Source organism: Fukomys damarensis, unplaced genomic scaffold (assembly GCF_012274545.1).
Source record: "Fukomys damarensis isolate Sample0158 unplaced genomic scaffold, DMR_v1.0_HiC HiC_scaffold_14, whole genome shotgun sequence".
NCBI lineage: Eukaryota > Metazoa > Chordata > Mammalia > Rodentia > Bathyergidae > Fukomys > Fukomys damarensis.
The window spans coordinates 72153740-72171011 of NW_022900926.1; the positions used below are offsets into that span (position 1 = coordinate 72153740).

The 17272-nt window shown below is 40.3% G+C and overlaps 1 protein-coding gene across 1 annotated transcript in view; it reads left to right on the forward strand.

The window, feature by feature from the left end:
* The window catches only part of Sobp (sine oculis binding protein homolog), a 151220-nt gene that overhangs the window by 76482 nt on the left and 57466 nt on the right, over positions 1 to 17272 (forward strand). The window contains exon 5 of the mRNA XM_010635334.1: positions 12283 to 12378. Coding sequence (XP_010633636.1) covers positions 12283 to 12378 — 96 coding nt within the window. The remainder of the gene's footprint in view (positions 1 to 12282; positions 12379 to 17272) is intronic.

Below are 17272 nucleotides of genomic sequence, written 5' to 3' on the forward strand. Positions count from 1 at the left end.
GCCCCTTTCTGTGCTAAAGTTCTCAACCATGTGGCACCTGGGAGGTTGGCTCTTAAGAATTTGCTCTCTCTTCTTGCTGCTTACTTCTTCATAATTCCTACTAGCTTGTAAGAGCATTTTATACTGTTTGCCTTTTGCAGTTTAATTTACCTTTACAAAGCATAATCACTTAAAGATCAAAATTTAAAGAAGATAAATATGTGATGTTTGACACTTTAAATTTTGTATGGATAGACCTTTATAAGAGACCATTTAATTTATTATTTTCACTGAACGTAATAAAATGTTTTGAACATGTGGGCTGAAACAGCTCTTTTAGGTCCTTAGTTATCCATTTGACTACTGCTGCTGGGCACGTAGAAGATGTTCAATAAAGAATGAATGAATGGGGCTGGGGATTTAGCTCAGTGGTTCCATTGCCTGCCTTGCAAGTGCAAGGATCCGAGTACCAAAAAAAAGATCCCTGGTACCAAAAAAAAGAATGAGTGAATGAATGTTTCCAGAGGGAAACATTATGTAAGTAGCCTTGCCATCACTGTCTGCTTTTTGTGGGGTCACAATGCTACATGCTGTGGATTTTTTTTTTTTTTACGAGGTATTAAACTCAGGAATTTGCACTTGCCAGGCAGGTGTGTCCTCATTGAGCTACATCCCTGTCCCTACCTGTAGTAGTTTTGTATGAATGTAGTGTAGTGTATCCTGCAGTTTATGGAATTGCCCAAAAATATTTTCATAGTTCACATGCAAGCTCTGTCATCTCTTAAGACAAATGCATGAAATTTCTTTATTAGGACACTTGATTACATGTAAGTAGTGCTTGTTTTTATTATTAAGGAAGGCTAATATTAGTAATGATTTATAGAGTGATAATTCTTACTTCTATTTTATAATTTTCCACATAAAACCATAGCAATATTGTGTTCTGTGATTAGGCATGGACGACAAAAAGAGGTTTATGTCTCTAGAATAATCCAGTGGCCTTTAAAACATCTTTCTTTCTCTAGGTACAAAAGAAAAGATTTGCACTGTCACTGTCCCCTTGAAATCCCATAATCTTTAATTTGTGAGCTGTGCAAAAGAAATTGAAATAGATTGCAAAACAAGTTCCCCCATCCCAGTGAGCAGCTTGCTAACTCCAGTGGAGTCTTCTCCCTGTCTCTATGCAGAGTTTTTTGCACAGTGCTCCCCTGCATCAGCCCCCTTTCCATCTGTAGTTCCTAACCTCTGTCCAGGACAGACTACTTATAGAGGCCATTCCCTTCCATCCTAATCGCCTAGGTTTCAGGTCTATTCAGCTTTTAGCTCTGTTCTTATTGCCTGGTTTCTTAAGCCTAGATTTATCCTCAGCCTAGATTTATTTCTCAATCCTCCATTTGAGTTGTGTTGGACATCAGTGTTTTACCATGAAGGGTAAAAACCAAAGGGCAAGATTTCTCTTTCCAACAAGGACCTACATGAGGATTTGAACCATGATGTGTCTGCCTTCTAGTAATATCCACAATTTCTGTGGTTCCTTGTCACTTGACTTCCTCTGCTGACTCTGTTTGTGTAGGGGTCAGAAGTGTGCATCTCATCACCTGCCTTCAGAGCACAGTCTCCTTTTGAAGCTCTTGAGCATTGGGCAAGTTACTCAGCTTCTGTACACTTCTGTTTCCTCACTGGCAGTATGGAGGCAATGTGGTAATAGAGACTTCATAAAGGCTTGGAGAACTTTAAAGTGCTAAAGTCTATAAAATGCTTTGCATGGTGTTTGGCACAGAAAAATTGTGAAATCTCAGTAACCTAAATAATCTCAAAGTAACTTCTATATTGAGTATTCTTCCTTTGGGCCTGGTGACAGCTCCACGAAGCAGTCATCAAGTTGGATTGGTAAGGTCAAGCCTGTAGTCTGGGAGCCTTCCTTCCTTCCTCTAGATGAACACTAGACAGCTGAGAAATCAGAAGGGTTGGGTGAGGGAGGGAAGAAAGGAGCAAATGGAGCTTGCTCTACAGAGTAGATCCACATATTATAGTTCTCAATTTATGCCAAGAAAGGATAAGGAAGCTCTGGGCACTTTTTATGTTTCTTTACCTGCACTTTGAGCCCGAGTATACCTTCTTGAAATGTAATAAAAATAATAACAGCAACAATAATAATGAAGAAAGAGACAGGAGCAAGAATTAACTAAAGCTGTCATCTAGAAATAGACGTTAGCCTGATGCTTAGCTGCTGGCTTCAACAGGTCCATCCCTAAACCCTGGTCAAATTCTGCTTGAATGATTATCCCCTATTTAAACACGCCACAGTCCCACCTCTTATTACCTCCATTCATCATCTGAAGAATGGCTGGGATTTAAATTTAAGACTCCAGAGAGTATCATTTGAGCACAGGTCATTATTTATGAAGCCCCTTTGCTGCCATCTTTACATTTGGCTCCTCAGGCTGATTGGTCCTGGGTTTGGAAACAGGGTAATTTAGACTTTTTTCCTCTTTAAGCCTGATGATGCCTCTGTTAACAGGTCAAGTGGCACACGGATCGTAATTGAAGCTGTCAGGAAAACCAGCCTGTTCAGAATCATATCCAGGCTTCACGCTCCAAAAGACCTAGGGGCAAAGCCAGTGGATGTGTCCCCATCTTTCTCCTTTGCTTGTATCCACTGGCATAAATCATGCCATAAATGTCCATAAATGGGGACAATGCCCAGTGAAAGTCAGGATTTTATCCAAACCTCAGGCTTTCTTCTTCTTGTTGAGGCTGATTTTATTTTATCTATTTTGCTTTATTTTATTTTTTGTGGTACCAGGGATTGAACTCAGTACCTTGTGCTTGTGAGGCAGGTGTGGTACTACTGAGCTAAATCCCCAGCCCACTGATTTTAAATCTTTACATATGTTGTGTAATACTATATTTCTTCCTAAAGAAATCTTATTTTAAAAAAAGAAATCTTATTTTTAAGACAGATTATGCTTTGGGCATAATTATAGGTTGCTGATTATAAAACTATCCCAGGCCAGAGGAGTGGGATACTGTCTTGGGATGGGCCAGAGTAGCATGATCAAGGCCATATTTATGGAGGACAACAAGCTCCTGCAATGTGAGGTGCACAGATCATAGGACCCAAGACAGGCCCAAAGTCTGGGTGCAGATCAAGAGCTCAGGAGTGGTAGGGACGTGGCCTCAAAGCTGGAGCTGGTAGGGAACCTGCAACAAGACTGCAGAGGTAATGACTGAGAATAGCCTTGGGGTGTTTGCAGGTGATCCAGGGATGGGATGGATTTGAGACAACTTGGGTACCATCCATAAAGGATGTAGGCAACTCTATCATATCCAGACCCTGATTATGGCATTTCTGTGGTTTCTGGTGAAAGAAAAGAAAGTTAAGTTGGTCTTAGTGCTGAGCTCTTAGTGAAATAAAGCTGTAACATTATGTCTTTGACCAGTATTGCTGCTAGTTCAAAAATTAGAGTCCTTGACCTCAAAATTAGAAACTAATTCAAGGACACCATTTGTTTAATTTCATTACTCATAGCTATCCATGCCCATCCTTGCCTGGGCATGCCTACTGAGTTGTTTCTTCCAGAAGTAGTGAGAAATGTATAGTGATTTATCCACGTCCTTTCACATTCTTCGAAGGTCTGCCTCCCCTTTGCCAAGACCTGTGTATGGGTGATGTGATAGGTCACCATAGGGGTGTGTTCTGTGGCTGTGACACAGAGCAAGCTCACTTGCTCAAGAGGCTGACCCAAGCATTTTGCATTGTATTCCACCAACTGAGCTAATTAGCTGTGACCTGCTCTGGGCTACATTACTGTATTTCTGTCTCCAAGTAATGGAGGGTGTTGTGCATTGAGCAGAGGGTCGCAAATAGCCTTTAGCTCTCTGAACATCCCCTGCCCCACACTTTAAACAGTTGCTACAGGCCAGGCCTGTTTCTCAGCAGAGTAAGTCCAGGGTCTCCATTTCACTGACTTATCCCAGGGAGTCCAGTGGTCTGATGAGCTGACTCGTGTTAACCAAAATCACAGTTACAATCTGCATTTATATATCAGAGTACCAAGAATGAGTGAGATAAGATATCACAGTTGCCCTTTGTAGTCTGTATATCGTCATCCACAGTATTAATAAAAAGTAATTTCATATTAATAATGATTTTAGAAATTCACAAAGGAAATTGCTAAAGGATTTAAACAGTTTAGTGGGTTCTTTAGACATGCCTTTTCTGGACTTGAGGGCCCTAGGTATCATAATGATCAGAAGACTGTTTTAAAAATTGAGCAAAGAAGTTGGTTTAAGGCTTAATTTTGTAGATTCTCAAATCCCATCTCCCTCGGGGTGTGTAGGGTGCCTGCTGTCAGGGGCTGTGTTGCCTCTTCCCTAGGCTCTTTGTAGACCCTCACTCCTAGTCTATTATATATGTGCCATTGAAGACCCTTCTTTCCTAATCTCACTGGTGTATTCAATCCAGGAATGCAAAATAAAAGAATTAGGAAAACCCTGCTTTAACTAACAATATATATATTTTTAAATTTAATGACACCAATATTTCCAAGTCATTGGATACTGATTTCTTTTGCCACTAGATGGTGGGGGTAGTAAAATCATCAGGGTATAGTTGACTTTGTAGAAACTATGTAACTGCTTCGTACCTTAGTTTTCTCATATATAAAATGTAGATAATAGTAGTATCTACCTCATAAGTTGTTTCAGAGTGTGTGTGGGTATGTGTGTGTGGAAATGCACATTAAACATATTAATACATATAAAGCACTTAGAATGGTGTCTGCTGCATACATTAAGAGCTGTAGAAATTTTACTATTAATCCCTGATATTATCCAGAGCAGTATCTTAATTGAGACATCCAGCAGATAATGAAACTCCTCCATAATGTCTGTATACTTTTTTAATCTTGCAGGTGGAGTCCTGAAAAACCCATGTAGCCCTTGCCTATTTCATATTTTCTCTAATTTTTCAGGTCCATCACAAGGTCTGCATGTAAAAATATGCAACCAGCCCCTTCTGCCTAGGGATTTTGAGAACAAAATAAAAGGACTAACTGAAATGTCTCGATTAGACCAATTATTTAAGCATTCTATGAGTGCCAGCCGGTAGCAAAGTGGAAGCATTTGTGTTTTCCTGCCTTTTGTTTCCCCCTTACAGGTCTCTGGGTAATACATGCAAATGAAAAGTGAAAAAGCCAAAAGGCGGGCTGGCTGTGGGCAGAGGATGGAAGTGGGGGATGGGGAGCAATCAAGCAGCTAGGATAATCCAGTGTGGATTAAGGGTACTGGAATAATCAAGCAGCCAGGGCCTGATGGTGATGTGGCTCTAGCAGAGAATAAAAAAGAAGGGAACTGTTTTCCCTAGCTGCTGGGCCTTACCTGCAGAAACTTTAAAATAACAATTCCCACTGAACAAAGGCACTCAAGTGACATGACAAAGAGCAGAGCAAGATAAATGCAGAAAGGTCGCCAGTCCGATAAAGAAAAAATAGATTTTAAAATAAAAAGTAAAAACAAGGTTTTTTAGAACTACTTAGAAGCAGTTGATTAACCAGACACCCTTGTAATGTCCTGGGATGCACATGATATATTTTAGTTCAGGTGGCAGCTGTATTTCAGGCTGATGTGGAAGCTGTTGCTGTAACTATTGTGCAATCCATTAGGGGTCCTGAGTAAGAGCAGCCATTAATCAGGCCCAAGATCAGCCCCACACACATGCAGCTCTGCATAGCTCTGACCTGACATCTTTAAGGAGATGCTCATGGAAGCCATAAACATGATTCAATTCCCATTATCTTCGTGTTGCATATTTGTTGCCGTTATTCTTTGAGGACTCCAAATTGGATATTAAAGATTTATGATATATATAAAGCTTTGCATGGAGTGAAAAAAATAGCTGCAGCGAATAAATCCTTCTCATCCATCAGCTGTATGTGAGCTGTCGGAGGTGCCTAGAGAGGTATGGAGGAAGCCTGCTTGCTTGCTAGTTAAAGATGGGGAGTTATTAGAAGACAGCTTCTCCTTCAGCCTACCTGCTAAATGGGAATTTAAATACATTTTGTTAAAAGAACAAAGTAAAATAGTATCACTGTAGGACCCCTCACAGACCATCTACTATAGGCAGAAGAAAGAGAGGGCAAGGGTTCTTGCTGCAGAATAATGGTAATGTGAACTGAACAGGTGCCTGGATCCCAAGACTGATGTTTCCAGGGTCCTGGAGATTCTCCAGAACCAGGAGCTTGATGTGAGATAGGAGTCTGTTCAGCAGAAGGTTCCGTTTAGGGGCTATGTGTACACACAATTATGTCCACACTACTCTCTACAGTTTCTTCAGTGACTTGACTATTTCACAGAAATAACTCAAATTGCAGGGATATCCATTAGTAGAGGTAGTATGTTCAGATTGGAGAAAAACAGTTCTGGGCCTTGCCTGAAGGCATAGGAAGGGTTAATGAATCCATTTATATTTGCAGGACTTGTTATTACATAGTCATGACTAGAGTTTCCATTCTGGTAAGATATAAGTCATAATCAAGATAAGTTACACCAGCAGAACCAGACTCACCAGGGGCCCTAGGAGAAGGGAGCAGGGAACATGGCATAGGATTGGCTAATCTAACCTAAAAATGGATTTCCAGGGGTGAGAATTTGTTAGGAAGGACCAGAGAATCAGCCTAGGGAGGAGGTGAAAGAGAGAAACATGTAGGACAAATTGATTATTGACCAGCATCCAGTTTGAATGTGAGATCTGCAGTGGGGCTATGATCCTACTTTCTAGCTAGGCAGGGAGGTTAAATGGGCAGAAAAAAGTATGTGGAGTAGTCATTGAAGGTCTGGTGTGAGGCAGGTATGAACAGAGAGCACTGTGGCAGAGACTCAGGTGTGGAGAGAACCACTGTGGTTCAGGGGATTAGAGTGAACAGCAGAATGTCCAGTGTTGGGGTTGAAGGATAGGAACCCATTCATTCGCTCACTCACTACTGAGCCCTTTTAATATGTCAGACACTACACCAGACTCTGGAGATTTCAACTGAATAGGACACACTGTGTACATTGAAAGACCTCACTGATTCATAGAAGGAGGCAAACACTGTTGGTTTCATACAGTGCAATCAATGAAGCACAAATATATACAGGGACGCAGGATAGGACTAAGAGGAAGTGTTCACGGAGGGCTTCCTAAAGGAGCTGCTGTCTGAATCAAGGATTTGTGGATGTATGAGAATTTGCCAGACATGGGTAGGAGACATGGAATCTGTTTTACCAGAGAAATAGAGATAAAGGCCAGGAGTCCTGGCTGAAGGGAGCAGGGGATTCAGTCATGAGGAAATCGGTGAGTGTGATGAGAGCAACTGGGCTATTACTCAAGGGGAAGCAGGGAGCCACTCCTGAGATACTGGCTGATCTGTAATTCCTAAAAGTGTTTGCAGCACACTAAAAGGCAGTAGGCGATAACAGCGTTTATTTCTCTCAGCTTCCTCAAGAGAATTTGAGAAGGACTAGAGATAGGATATCAGAAAAGGAAACAACAAGGATTTTTCAAAGCGGTGCCCCATTCTTTTACCATGAATTTTGAAAAGAAATTCTGTTACTTCTGGTTCTGTATACATTAGGTATTGTAGTAGTCACTTTCCCAGCATCGGGACAAAATACCCGACACTTGCAACTTAAAGGAGGAGAGGTTTATTTTGGTTCACAGTTTCAGTCCACTGGAGGCTGGCTTCACAGTAGAAACAAGATGGCAGAGGGGGATGGTGGAAAGCGCGCTCAACTCATGAGAGCCAGAAAGCAGGGAGAGGGGAGGGGTCATGACAAGAATACACCCTATACGGGTCCCCTGTGACCCATCCCCACCCAGGCCCCACCTCCTAACAGCTCCTTCAGCTACTGAACTCATCAATGGATGGACCCACTGTTGAGTCTTCTGCCCCCCGTTGTCCATTCACCTTCCAAAAGCGACATCTCTAAATACACGAGACTTTGCGGGGGCATTTCGTATTTAAGCCGTAACATTGTTATAAGATGTAAAATTAATATTTCCCCTTCTCCTCCATAACTCTCCATCTCTACATCTATTTCCACAATTCTGAGATGCACAATTTTGATGTTCCCAAGTCTGGTGATGACACTGTATTTATGGGCTGACATGAGCTGCATCTGCTATAGCACTGGAAGAGTCTGGAACTTCTGCAGCCTCCCCTTCTCCCCCCAGCTCTGATTCCAGGCAAAACCTTTTCTTATTTTCAAAAGAAGGCCTGAGATTGCAATGGCAAGGAAATGTAAACTCCTGTTCATCACATTCAGAGGTGTAACTCTAAAGACTCATTATCTTTCCACTTACATGGAAATGATGTTAACCTTTCAGTTGAGCCAGAATCATGGTACTTTTCTGGAGCAGGCAAATAGATCTATTTGTAGAATGAATCACCTTTTCTAAAGGGCTCTCTAGAGGAGTACTGATCCTGCTTGAATATATACTTTCACCAAGACTTTGGTTCAAAGAAAGAAATGAAATCTTTGAAGGATGGCTAAAGTTGGCTATATATAAGAATCAAAATGAAAGAAGTTTTGATTCACAGGCAGAGAGGTAAGTACAAGGCAGAGGGCTTTGAAGTAGAGAGGCAATTAGCCTAAATTACTCACAAGCTAATATTTATTTAAATGCTAGATATGTGAAAATGGATACATGACTGTCAGCAAAATGGGTAAATCCCCTTGTGGTTTTATTGATGGATTTTTGTTTCTATTATGCAAAAAGTGAAGTTTTCTTAGAACAATATAGGTTAAAAAAAAATACACCTTTGACCTGACAGTCACATACATCATTATGTACTTGTGTAGTATAATGTTAAAAAAAAAAAAAATCTCCCATTTGCATTTCCCAGTAGTGACATAAATATCTAGCACATTAGTTAGAATAAAGCTGTTGGGAATAAGACACATGGAGAGAGTTAGTTCATCATGAATTGTCTTGATGTTCTTTCTTTCAGTACTTGTCACTCCAGAACAAAGTCAGACATCAGCCCAGTTCTCTGGGCTCCAGTGAGTGCCAAGAGCCACCATTGGGGTGGTCCACTCCAGGCAGGCAATTAGAGAATGCATTGTCTGCAGAGAGTTAAAGAACAATAATAAAACCAGCTAAAAGTCAGTCTGCCTCATGTTATTACCATGAGGTGGTGATTCTGTTGCAATTTCAATGTTCGCATCCTCCTCCCTATAGGGGTAGTTGGCTCCCCTTGCTCACCCCTCTTGTTCAGTCATTTTCTGGCACCCCACGTGGGGCAGATGTAGACTAAGGAACGGGCTTTAATATCCAAGAGGTTATAAAAATGTTCTGCCATGATTCTGCAGTGCTGAGATTCATATGGATTCTAACATTGCCACCAAGTTGCTGTGGAATGGCAATAAATTTGATTCTTTGAGAGCACCCGGTGTGTACCAAGCAGTGGTTGAAAAGAGTAGTGGGAACCAGGCCCAACCCTGCCCTACACAAGCTGCAGTCTTGTAGAGAAGGCAGAAATCACATTCATAGTCACAGGGTTGTGGCTGTGCTGGTCACAGACAGAGTAGAGATCTTGGCCTTGGCTAGAGGGTTCAAGAGGCCTTTTGAGGAAGTGGTACTGTAGTTTTTCAAGGATATTTGTCATACTGGAAACCAACAAGCAAAGAGACAAATGAGAGATTTTGCCTTTAAATGGCTGTCAGTGTAATCCCTTGAATCTCACATCCTGTGTCCTCTTTGAATTGAATAGTGGTTCACTCCAATGGGCATGGGACCAAGATGGAGAACATTCTGCCAACTATGCCAAGGGGTTCCTCTTGATACCCATAAGGTGCTTTCCTTAAATTGGTAGTTCCCAGACCTGTTGGCACATTACAGTCACCTGAGAGCTTTTAAAAATTTATAGAAAAAAGAAAAATCCACCAATGTCCAGGCCCCATCCTGGATCAATGAAATCAGAATGCGAGAAAGATGGTGGTGGTGGTGGAGGAAGGCATCAGGCACCAACATGTGTAAGAAAGAACATGCCACATGACTCTGATATGCAGCCAGGGTAGAGAATTACTGCCTTAGGTGAATCTACTAAATTCCTCTTCGTCCTGTAAGAATGATTTAACATTTCACATTAGAAAACTTCAGAAGGTGAATGGGATTGCTTTGGTGAGAGGTGTCAGTGTTTATGCGAGGGCGATGGTTCTGAGGCTTCGCACACTTGCTGAGCTTCTGGTTCTGTGCCACTTTTCTGTGCCTGGAGCCAAGTTCAGGCCCACGGTAATGGGGGCTTCGTGCAGAGGACAACATGATGGCTCAAGAAAGAAGCAAGTTTCTGGCTTTTCTCTTTCCACTTCCCAGTCTTTCCAATCCTTCTTTCTTTTCCACTGCTGTTTCATGTAGCTTCATAAATTATGAGGCTTTATGTGAAATCTATAGTTCCTTTGGAGAAGCACATTCAAATCTTAGAAAATGGGATTTTTTTCCTTTTGGTCTTTTAACACATAAAAAACATTGTGAGCACCTTACATGTAAATGGAATGAATGTATTTTTGCCACTAATGTTGAAAATATCCTAGGCATCTGGTGTGTATGAATGTGTATACATAGTATATGCATAATAAACATATTCTACCTTATGAATATTTATATATAAGATACATATATATTGAATATAGATATGCATATGTAAATAGTGGCCCTTGTAAACTATATGCAAATTGTGTTTCCAAGCATATGTATGTTAGTGTACCAGGAGTATAATAAACTACCAAGTTTAGCATATTTTGAGGTGGCATGTTCCACAGAGTTGTAGGTTTTTTCCCATCATTTAAATGTTTTTTAAGTACCAATGAAAAGTAAGTCACTGGACATGGCAGTGTTAGAAAGATGAAATAAGTCTGTAATCCCAGCACTAGGGAGGCTGAGGCAAGAGGATCACTGAGTGTTTGAGGCCAGCCTGTGCTGCACAGTGAGTTCAAGGCAAGCTTGAATTATTATTAAAAACAAGCAGAACATTCTCCAGTGGTCAAAATATGGAACCTTACTGAAATGACAAGACCCAGGTTAGCCTGGGAGCTTTGAGTGACACTGGTCAAGGCAAATTTCACCCATCAAAGAAGAAAAAAGACATAAGCATTGTCATCTCTATGCCACAGAGGTATGCTCATTGTTTTTTCTCCCTCAATATATACATCACAACAGGTAGTTCTCAGCTGTTCCACTGGTGCCAGACATACATTTTATCTAAAGAGACAGCAGACAAAACTACCTGCTGCTTCCTGTGCGGCTCTCCCTGTGTTTCTTTCCTTTTTTCCTACTTCACTGGGGCTTTTAAAAATCAGCTGGAAGGGAGCCAGGAGCTCATCATTTTAATGCAGTGCAAAATGGAATATGCATAATTATATGCAAGCCATATGTGAGGGAGACAGCTCAGCTGTGAATTTCAGGAGGCCAGAAAGAGAGAGCAGTTAGAGCAGTTAGGGCTAAGATGAGCTGAGAGCAGTGCAGAGTGCAAGTGTCACCCAAATGAGTGGTCTAACGAGTGTGCTGCAGACGCACACCCCTTTCACCTACCTCTCCCTTTCGCCAACTCCATGCCAGAAACCAATGGAGATTAGAAAGAGAAGACTGTGCAAGTGGTATTGCTAATGGGTTCTGTTAATGTCTCCACTTAAACTTCAGCTTTCTTAATTAACAGTGTAGATCAAAATAACCAGTAACTTTTAATGCAGCTTCTTAATTAAATCTATTATTTTTACTGCATTTGACTGAAGAATCACTGTTCTTTACTAGCTCATCGCTCCTTTTAGATCTTTATTTAAAAATCAAGGGGAATCAGTTTATCTCTGATAGTATTACAATGCAAAAATATAACTATGCAAATTGCTTTTCTTATGGCCTTGCTATTAGAATTTTTTACAAGTGCATTATCTAGAGATTGCTTAAGCATGCCAAAAAGTTTAAACACGTACGTATGTCATATAATCCAAAATGTGCGATGAACAATGTGCACTGAAAGACTAAAGTGGTGGTAATTTCCAAGGAAGTTATTTGATTTTGATTTGGTTCATATTGTTTGAAAATATTACACCACAATGAATTTGCATGTTCAAACTAAACAATGTAAAGAAAAACAAACCCCAAATTTTGATATCTAAAAGGCGTACTACGTATTTAAACAAACTTCTTAATAATGTTGTTATTTCTGGATTCCCGTTTGTTTAATGATCTGAGCTGTTATGCTTTTAGCTTTTTTTCTTCCATTATTTGTAAGTCCCTAAATAGGCCATTATATTTCCCTTCAGGCTAGAGATGAAGATGGACATGCTGAAAATTTTCCCCAGCAGCACTATGCTAAGGAAACTCCAAGGCTTGCCTTCAAGAATAACTGCGAACTACTTGTAAGAATAACATACTTACAACAAGTCTAGAATGTTACTTTAGCACAGTGAAAACAGTTCTGAAAAGGGTTTGTTCATTATTACATAATTTATGAAATATTATAGTTTTTCTGTATAGAGTTCTAAATGCTAATTCTGATATCACTAAATATTAATTATAAGATCTCAAGGTGTTTGCAAATCTTTTTATATCTGTTTGTAGAGCTTGAATGGCCCTGTCTCTATTAGTTTGTTTTGTGTAGTAGTTTATAAGCAGCCACTTGGAGAATGGCTAGTAAAATTAAAGATACAAGGACAGTTGCTATATGAAGCTTGGACAAAAAAAAAATCAAACCATCCTTCCCCCTCTCATATAGTCCTGATCACACACTGTTGTAGGAGACAACCGTTGTGATATTTTGTTTTGCTAGGAAAGGTAGTGGAGCTGACATGAAGTATTCCCTTTAGAATTCAAGTATTCCCCCATTCTCTTGCCAAACTCAATCATCTCTCCTCGGAAGAAGGAGTCAAAGTGGTGACAGGATGGGGGGATGTTTACAAGTCGTGAGAGAGAGGCCATCAGCTGTGACAGAAACTCGGTTCCAACGCAGGGTTAATTTGCTGTTCATTTTAGCATTTACAGTGAGACAAGATGAAAAGCAAGCAGGAATGCCTATTATATTTCTATTAAATGAATCTGTTGGGACCTAATGTTCTTGATTAGCTTTTGAAAATGAGGCTCCACAATGCGTTTTCTGTTTACCTAAAGTAAACAGAGAATGAATTGTCATTTACTTAGAGATTCAAACACTGTTTTGAAAATGAAGCTTTATGAAGGGATCTAGCTACGTTGTCCCTAAATGTTCTTTTCTTTTCAATTGCATTAAAGCAAAACATTTGCTCCCACTAAGTGAAAACAGGGAAAGAGAATGAGGATGCTTAGTTGTTAACGTTTTGAGGTAGTTTAAGTTCTGTTTAGTGTTTTGGCCAAATATAGTAGAGCTCTGCCAGGTCTCTGTATTAGGAACTCCCACATGTAACAGTCTTTGGATTTAGCTCTGGTACCAACTGTTCATTAAAAACAAAGCGTCCAAAGAGCAGAAGAGAGAAAGAAGGCCTTCCCCATTCTGACCACAGCAGGGAGATGCTGCACGGAGAGCAGTGCAGAGTGCACTGCTCATCCCAGTCCTAGCTGGCCAGGCTCAAACAGTACCACTTATTCCAGGGTGCAGGCACTTGACCAGCCAGTCAACGGGCAGGCTCGCTGCTTATAAATACAATCTTTTAAATGAAAAATTACCACCCTTATATTTTCTATTAGGGCGTCTACACCTCCTAACGTGCTAGTGTTCCCTGTTCTTGGAAAATTCTTCTTATTTCAATTTTAATGTTTCTCTCCATAGCTATGGTTAGACCGGAGGGACCATTTGTACTGTGTTTTGGTATCAGAATGCTTTTAAAAGTAGCCTGCTTCTATTTAGAGAAATTGTTATAAGTAATGTGCCATATTTAATATTTTTTCTATTGGAAGAGTGAACATGCTTGAGTCCTGGTTGTGGTCAGTTTAAACTGGAGGAAGTAAAAATATATGTGAACATCTTTTCCAGTTATCTTTAGAGAAAATAAGACACTTCTGCGCTGTGCTTATGCATAATATTGTGTTGTCAGTTTTGAGAGATTTGGTACAATCTTTATCTTCCTAGTCACTGTTAGAAATGCTTTATTTTTTAAAATTTTTTATTTTTTGGCATACTTTTCTGTTATAAAAGAAAAGGAAGAATAAAGAGAAAATGCAAGTAAGCTTATTTCTCCAAGGAGAAGTTTAAATTTTTTTTCAGCTGCAAGAAAAATGATGGTGGTTAGCTGTTATGAGGCCCTGAGAAGTTATGCTTCTATATGAAAAAGACTTTTCATTGTTGAGAGAAATAGGAAGTCCTTGGAGTTTTCTTAGCGCAGACTTTTTTTTTAAGAAATCTGTCAGAGAAGAGTGTAAGCTCCATTCCAAAATGCTCTTTTAGCTTAAGGTCGGTTCTGCCATCTTCTTGCATGGTTTGCTGCAGCCAGAGCGGCAACCAGTCGAGAAAGTGTGGGAAAAAGCATTGAGGGCACAGCTCCTTCTAGGCTCCGGAATGTTCTGGAGCATAGGGCTGCAAGGTTTGTCCACAGGCACTGAGAGACAGAGCCCTGGCCAGGTAGACAGGATAATGCTCTGTCTTTATTATTGACTATCAAATGTCTCTGTGCCCCCCACCCCCCACACACACACCATAACCTCTGCTTCTTGGAAAGAGAGGAATACTAAGTGACCTAAACAAAAGCAAAGTAAAATCAATGCCTGGAATGTACAAGTGTGTGTAATCAGAAGGCACTGACAAAGATAGCATTGGCTGGTAGAAAGATGTACTGTGCAACTGTAGATTTCCTATAGGGTATTGATTTTTCCATTTAAATTCCAAACTGTGATATGTGCCTTCACACTTAATGTACACCACAGATGACTAGATATTTAACTTGGTAGCCAAGATTCTTTATCTGGTGACTATAGCACTATATGCTTCTTATTAAATTTGAAAATACAGGGCTATCAGAGTGAGTGACATTAGATGAAACAGTACTATGTGGTGCATCACAATTCAGCATGGCCACCTGTCTCTTCATAGATGAGTGGTATGTATTTGTGCACAGAGATGCACACACTGGGTTATTTTGCTGGCATAGTCAAATTTATAATTGAAGAAGACAACTTTCAATAAAAGAAAATGTAGGAAATTATATCATTTTAACACTGCAGCAACATGGCTTACAAGAATCAGGAGGGAACACACAAGCCCAACCATGGGTGAACTAGCCCTTTCCCAAATTCCAACACCATTGTTGGTCCTTTTTCATTATTGCCTCTCTTTTGAGGACTGTAAGGCTTCTCATTTTCCCTAATACCTTGCTCATATCACTAATGGGATTGGGTTAAGAGGTAGAAGAGCATATTATAAACTCACACTCACCAGTGAGTTCTTAGTTCTTGAAAGCTAGCTGAGAGTAGGACCATGTAGAAATACAGAGAAAAGACCTGTGACTAGAAGAAAGGGATGTTGAGAGGTTTTGGAGAAGGAAAGAAAGACAACTGAGTCTACATCCCGCATTGTTTTGGGACCAGTACAGAGAACATCACTGAATTCAGGAAGGTCAAAATATAACCAAGGATAGCAGCAAGTGATGTAGTTATTATTTGGTTGGGGGGGGAAAACAGGTTTAGAAGTTCTGAAAGGGAAAATAAGAAGTTCAAGGGGAAAGACAGCTTGTCCTCCTCAGTTTCAGATCTCCGAGTCATCACCTAGACAAAGTATGAATCCCTATGGCTTTTCTCAGGCTGTTAGGGGTGAGGGTTTTGCAGAGGGAGAGGGAGGAAGCCCACAGCTGGGAGGCTAAATAAAAATAGTATGCAAAAGATTTCTTTCTGGTCACTTATGATGCCAGTGTAGGGAGAACATGAAAACTATTTTGGTTTTGTGGCCTTGTGAACAGAGATGATGGGGAGGAAAAAGCTTAGGCTATTCTTCTGTGGGCTGATTTTTCCATCTCATTTCCTTGTGAGGACAGGCAGGTGGATTATAAAAGTTGCATGTGGTTCTTTGCAGAAGTCCTGTACTAATGCAGTCTTCAGTTAATGAGACTTTCCAGAACATCTTCAATGCACAGGGAAATGTACTAGACCAGTGGTGGTAAACCTGTGGCACATGTCTGTTATCATTGAAAGCTCTAAATGGTTCACCATCACTATGTTAGACAATGCAGATGGAGGCGCAAAATAGAATAAGATGCTGTCCCTTCCAAAAGGAGTTTATAGTTCAGTAGAAAGAGCATAATGTATTCAGTATTGTAGTCATCGAGTATGTAGATTGTCAGGTCAAAAAGCTGAAAGATTTCCTTACTTAGACTTTATGACTAAGAGTCATAAATACAAAAGCTTAACATTTATCATCAAATATCTGACATAACACTGGACCCCTAGTTCACCTCTTAGACTCCCTGAGCTTCAAATTTTCATCTGTAAAATGTGATAATAAATGTCAGGGATTATTGGGAGAATGGGAAGCATTTTAAAAGGGCCTGGTACATAGTAAGCACTCAGTACATGTTAGCTGCTATCATTATGATTCTTCTTATAATCATGATTGTTATCACCACACAGTGAGCTTTGTCATGAAAGAGTGTGAACAAAGTTTTGGTGTACAAAGGAGAATAAGACTATTTCCTTATGCAGTCACTGAAGACTTAAAGGGGGATGGATACCTTAGATCTAAGCATTATAGGAGTTGTATTTTGACATCTGGAGCTGGTGTGTAAGAGAAGGTTTTCGTAGCAGAAGGAGTTAATATGGGCAAGGCAGAGAGGTGGGAAAATGCAAGCCAGATGCCCTGTATGTGGTTACTATCTCAGATGGCCAAGAGTTGGGTACCCAAAGGCTAAGGGGTGGGGAAGCATTTGTAGGTGGTTGAGTGACTGATACTCTCCTATTGGTACATCATGGTAGTTCTTAGCACATCATGGTAGTTCTTAGAACCAGAGCCAAGTATGGAAGAGCATATGTTCTCCAGGAAGACAAAGTGGTTGGCTGCCTTCTCAGGGGAGGGACCAGGTCTTACACATTTTTTTCATCCCAGGTCCAGAGAAGGAGTTCAATCTATGATTGTAGATGAAGGAATTAAGAAATTAATTCAGATCCTCTTTCTAGCATCTTTCTAATAACAATTCTTTGGTAGGCTTCTGAAGTCAGAAAGAACATCTGTGGGGAATGTTAGGAAGGGCAGCTTATTCCGAAAGACATGTCAGTATTTTAAGATTTCCCAGTGTCCAATAAATTGTGAGGAACAGGGCCAAAGTATGTATGTATATATGTATATGTATATGTGTGTGT